Source organism: Montipora capricornis, chromosome 6 (assembly GCF_036669925.1).
Source record: "Montipora capricornis isolate CH-2021 chromosome 6, ASM3666992v2, whole genome shotgun sequence".
Lineage (NCBI taxonomy): Eukaryota > Metazoa > Cnidaria > Anthozoa > Scleractinia > Acroporidae > Montipora > Montipora capricornis.
In genome coordinates, this window is record NC_090888.1 from 71,045,705 (window position 1) to 71,051,547 (window position 5,843).

Sequence of the window (5,843 nt, forward strand, 5' to 3'; positions counted from 1 at the left end):
TTGACCGGTGCCTCCCCATGGGTCTTTCTTCTTCATGCAACATTTTTGAAGCTTTTAGTACCGCATTGGAGTGGTTGTCTATTCATCACCTGGGTGCCTCATCTGTTTTGCACATATTAGACGATTTTTTGTTTCTTGCTAAAACCAAAGAACGGTGCGAGGCCGACTTGGGCAAGTTTATTTCTTTATGCCATCATCTAGGAGTACCTCTTGCTCCGGAAAAAACCGTAGGCCCTGACACAGTATTGCAATTTGCAGGCATTACCCTTGATTCGGTGAGAAGAGAAGCGCGTCTACCTGATAAAAAGCTTCAAAAATGCCGCATGCTCTTGCACAATTTTTATAAACGTCGCACAGTGAAGCTAAAAGAACTTCAATCTTTAATAGGCTTACTAAACTTCACTTGTCAAGTTATTGTCCCGGGCCGTGCTTTTCTTCGTCGCCTGATCGATCTTACCAAGGGCGTCCGACAGCCACACCACCATATTCGTTTATGTAAAGGCTCGAAACAGGATCTCCTTTTGTGGATGCGGTTTTTAGACGAGTTCAACGGTAAATCATTTTTCCTCGAAGATACATGGGAAACGTCGCATACCCTTGAGCTTTATACCGATGCAGCGGGCTCAATAGGCTTCGGGGCTGTCTTTGGTAAGCACTGGTTCGGCGGCGAATGGCCGGTTACTTGGAAATCTTATAACATTGCAGTTTTAGAGTTATTTCCTATTGTCCTCGCGATACACATTTGGGGACATTTAATGGCTGATAAGTGTGTAATATTCTTTACTGATAACGCTGCCGTTGTTGACATTATCAATAAGCAGACGTCCAAACATCGGAGTATTATGGTGTTGATCAGGGATTTAGTGCTAAGTTGCCTCAGACACAATGTATTATTTCACGCAAAACACATTCCGGGTTTTACAATACTCGCGCCGATTACATTTCACGTTGTCAGGTAGCAAAGTTCAAGGAACTCTCACCGGATGTAGACCAGAATCCAACCACAGTGCCCGACAACCTACTGCCCAAGAGTTGGTCTCTAACTTGAGTGGCTTGTTGAGCTCAGCATTAACTAAAGGATCCCAGAGATCGTATCAACGCGCGTGGGCCGTCTTTCGTCAATTTTATGCTCAATTTTACGGGTCCCCTAACCCCACGTTGCCATTATCTCCTGTCTGTCTTCCCCTTTATATTTCATATCTTTCTTTCCGAAAATTGGCTTATTCTACGATAACTTTACATCTTTCTGCCATTTCTTACGCTCACAAACTCGGAGGATTTTGTGATCCAACCAAATCGCTTTTGATACAAAAATTATTGACAGCCTTAAGTCGTCAACGACATTCAGATATTCGTTTGCCCATCACAAGACCAGTGTTGCATGAGCTCGTCCGGTCCCTCGAATACACTAACTCTTCGGCTTTTCAACGCACTCTATTTTCAGCCATGTTTCTTACTGCTTTTATGGACTTTTCCGAATTGGCGAACTTTCGACCAAGAGCACCCGTTTTGCGTGTTCAGTTGTCCAATACCGAGATCTGCAAATTTTATTGCGTGATGGCGACCCATGCACGGCTAAGATCACTATCACTGATTATAAACATAATCCTGACCACCGGCCATTTGATATCCTAATTACTCGGGATGATTCTGTCATCTTTTGCCCCGTTAAAAGCCTTCTTAAGTACTGCGAGGTGCGAGGTACTCGACCTGGCCCTCTTTTTTGTAATTCGGATCAGACACCTATTACTGTCTATCAATTTAATACCGAGCTTCAGCGTTGTCTCCAATATTGCGGTTTAGACCTTAGTCGATACAAAAACCACAGTTTTCGCATCGGGGGCGCGTGTCACGCTGCCGACAAGGGTTTTTCTGATGCGCAAATTAGGGCTCTTGGCCGATGGAAATCCGACGCCTTTAAGGTTTACCTTAGATCTGAAAGTATCAATGCCAATTGACTTAAGTTTGAAAGTCTTTCTCCTGTATTTCGTACGTCCTGACAGCTCCGTAGGTCAGACAAGGGCTGCTATGTTGCTGTCCTTTCCCGTGTAGCCACTAAAGTAGGACAGTCAGGGGCTGCTACTTTGCGGCCCACTTTTTAACTTTGCCGTATATAACCAGTTCTCCAAGTACATCGAAACCTATAAAGGACTTGCTATAATATTGCTTTTCTCATTTGTAATATTTCATAACTGGAGGTTTACTGAAGTCGGTCAGACAGGAGCTGCGACTTCACTTTCCTCCGTTCATCCTTATGTCACCCTTTAAATCTCGATGTTTACTTTGTCCAAGCCCTCGGCTGACGGTGCCATCGGTCAGGCGGGGGCTGCGGCTTTACTAACTCCCTTAGGTCCTTAAGTACTTAACTTTTTTGGTTTCTTAATTCGTTGCACGTGCTCTTAGATTTTTTATTGAAGCCGGTCAGGCAAGGGCTGCGGTTTTACGCTTGCCTGTTAAGACTACACAGGCCTGTCGCTAGCAATTTCTATATATTATTAGCCACAGCATAATTCTCATAATTCTCGTGTTATCCGACTTCTTTCGCCACGCTAACTCTGCTTGTGCTTGGTGGGGCTGCCACAATCGGTGGCATGTGGCGTCTTTTTCGCCCCACCTTTGCTGAACAATGGTAATCCTGTAAACCACAATTAAGTGTCCTGGATCAAATTAAACACGCCACATGTGTGGCCAAATTCATCCAATTAATGTGTTTAGCTTTATTGCGCATTCTTCAGCAAACTAGTGCGACTTCAAGCAGAGTTAGCGTTTCGTAGAGTCATGCCTCGATATAAAACCAAACATTCTGTGCACGCATAATGTTATTTATGTCGAGCCATGACGGTCAAGCATTAATCCGTAAGCCTGGTATGTGTCAAGTATCACCACTGGAAATAAAGGGGGGCGTTCCCTAGAGGATAAAAGATATTTCTCTGGAGCAATTCGCCCTTCTTCCCTTGGCCCTCGTACCGTTGGTATCTCGCGAAGAAAACATTTTCCCGCTCCCCCCATCCCCAGTCACCAGACATCGGATTAATTGCGTACATTTAGTAACGTGGGCGCGTCTTTTTCGCCCCACCTTTGCTGAACAATGGTAATCCTGTAAACCACAATTAAGTGTCCTGGATCAAATTAAACACGCCACATGTGTGGCCAAATTCATCCAATTAATGTGTTTAGCTTTATTGCGCATTCTTCAGCAAACTAGTGCGACTTCAAGCAGAGTTAGCGTTTCGTAGAGTCATGCCTCGATATAAATATTCTTTTGTTGGTCCACCAACATCAGCTCCATGTTCACCGACAAAGTTCACATGAAGAAGTTTAGTCAGATCTAGTCTTGGGTCTTTATAAATGCGCATCAGCTGCATGAGCAGTGATATTTGCATCCTGTTTACTGAAATAAACTGAGTGCTGCTTTGGTGGGAAACCACTTCGTCGCAATAAGAATTGAAGATCTCAGCTGCACTTATATCTGTGCTGCATATGGTTTCCTGTTCAGGTCCTGTACAACAAGAAATAGAAATGTTTCAACTACTGTCTGCTCTTGGCTCAACCCATGTTTTTTTTTACCCATCCAGTTTTTGTAGAAAGGATCCATGCTCCACCCATGGAGGTTCTTTTGGTACCAATCTTCCACCCCCTCCGTCCCCCGCCCAAAAAACATTTTCTACTAAAATGCCTGGTTATCCCTCCCCCTCAGAATCTCTACTGACCCTATTGGAAAAAGGGTGTTGCTACTGCAACATGTACTTCTAGAGTCACAGATTAGAAAAAAAATTAAAGTAAACATTTTGTAATAACCATTTTGCTTCTCCTCCGAAAACCCTGCAATGATAGGTTGCTCTTTGTCACCTTCTAGGCTATCTGAAAGTGAAAAGAGGAGAACATATGAGAAATATTCCTAAAGCTTTCTCCCAATTTCATTTTCCCCTAAAGAGTTTGGCAAAAACACCATTTCTAACTGACCGAGTCACTGTGTGGTCCCTATCTAGGTAAATTAAAAAAACCTACAGTGTGTTACAAGTCAACCACTATACGGAGTTTCATTCCCAATGGTAACTAGTTACAGCTTCTTACGTTTAGGCATATGAAAAAGCACAAAGTTTGGAGTTTCAAGGTTGCAACCGTCCAGGTATACAATTGTTTCCGTTGCGGATATGTTAAACAATGATTTAGATGAATCTATCCAATGTATGTTCTGAGAATTTGTTAATAAATTTGTTAATTTTATCATATCTAATTTGAAAGAAATCTTGGGGCTTTTTGCTATCAATACCTTCATCGATCCAGCCACCCAGCTTAGCCACTGCCTCGCTCATATCCCCTCAAGAGGACTCTCACGCTTGTTTGCACTGCTCTAAGTCGTGCACTGGGAACACTTCATTCAATACCATCCATGGCTCCTGCATAAAGTCAGAGATTAGTCCAAATCCATGAAGGAAATGATGATGTGCTTGTTTCATGGCAACATAATAATATTTGTTACTGGCAAGCCTGTTTAGAAAGAGACATACCCAGGGAAAGTATTTCGTGAAAACCTAACGATTGATTGAATAAAAGTGCCCAGATTATCAACACTGGAATCATGTGTTTTTGAAATTTATTGTTCTTTATTGTTATGATGATGATGATGGTATTATAAATATTGTGGGGTATAGTTGTTGGTTTATCTCTGACGACAATCAGGCTTACCTTGCTTGAGGTAGTACATGTAGCTGCTGAAGTGACTTCGCTGAAAATAAAAGTTCAGTACATGCCATGTAAAAGTGTAGTCAAACTAATATCGTGCAGTGTTTTCAATAAAATTTGAAGTAGGCAGCTGGTTCAAGTCTATTAGCCGACTGCATCAACAAGGGCCGCTAGGCCCCTTCTTTTAGGGCGGTCTGGGGCCATGCTCCTCCAGAAAATTTTGAAATCTGGGCAACAAATTGAGTACAAAGATAAAGGAAAATTTCTTATCAACAGCGACGTGTGCAGTTACATGTACGCGCATTCTTTTGATACTTTCCAGCCAAGAAAGATTTGTGAAACCTTTTCCAAAGGAAAATTAACGATTTAAAATTTATATGACATTTCGACAACTTCATGTCATCATTACTACCAATTTCAAGCTGCCGTGATCGGCAAACTTTTTCGCGCGTTTTTACAAGCGCGAATTGAGACATTTCGGTTTGCCTAGACCAACCACGATAATTTTGTTAGGTCAACATGAGAAATCAGTCCCGTCGAACGGTAAGAATATGCCATTTTAATCTGAATGAACGAAAAGCCTTAACCAGTGAAACTGAACGAAATATTTACTGTTTTAGTGGAAAACAAGTCTTGATGCGACGATTACTCAATAACAACCTGTTTTGCATAAAGCGTCTTGATATGTTTGCGGACGTAACTAAACGTAATTGAATTACGTAAAAAAAAACGCGACGGTTGGTCTAGACAAAAATGCTGTTCACTGTAGCTCGAAGACGGCAGTATCAAATCTGACATTCTTTTTGAAATTGAGGCTAAAAAAAAGCACATTTAAGAAAATCAAAAATGAATTTTACTTTAGGTTGGAAGGAATCCTTCAATTGATTCAATTTAGGGGGAAAAGTAGCCGACTTTTCTGAGCAAAGTAGCCGATGCTTTTTGTTAGCCGTCAGTGCTTATTGAAACCCCTGATCTTGAGTAGCCAAGTGTATTATGCACATCAGCTGCATCCAGTTCTTATTTTGTGTCTAATAAATTGTCAGTGCTGCCTATCAAAGCAGGATGGCTACATGTGTTATATTTACACATTTCTCCTGGTAGGCATTGTACATTAAACGTCTTATAAAATTATTAGAATCAAGGGTTCTGTTTGAAAT

At 41.8% G+C, this 5,843-nt stretch overlaps 1 protein-coding gene across 1 annotated transcript in view; it reads right to left on the minus strand.

The window, feature by feature from the left end:
* Nucleotides 1–3,158: 3,158 nt before the first annotated feature.
* LOC138053655 (uncharacterized) overlaps nucleotides 3,159–5,843 on the minus strand; it is a 5,825-nt gene continuing 3,140 nt past the window's right edge. The window contains exons 6-9 of the mRNA XM_068900258.1: nucleotides 4,690–4,729; nucleotides 4,274–4,400; nucleotides 3,799–3,861; nucleotides 3,159–3,499 (exon numbers count right to left, since the gene is read on the minus strand). Coding sequence (XP_068756359.1) covers nucleotides 4,335–4,400; nucleotides 4,690–4,729 — 106 coding nt within the window. The 3' untranslated portion in view covers nucleotides 3,159–3,499; nucleotides 3,799–3,861; nucleotides 4,274–4,334. The remainder of the gene's footprint in view (nucleotides 3,500–3,798; nucleotides 3,862–4,273; nucleotides 4,401–4,689; nucleotides 4,730–5,843) is intronic.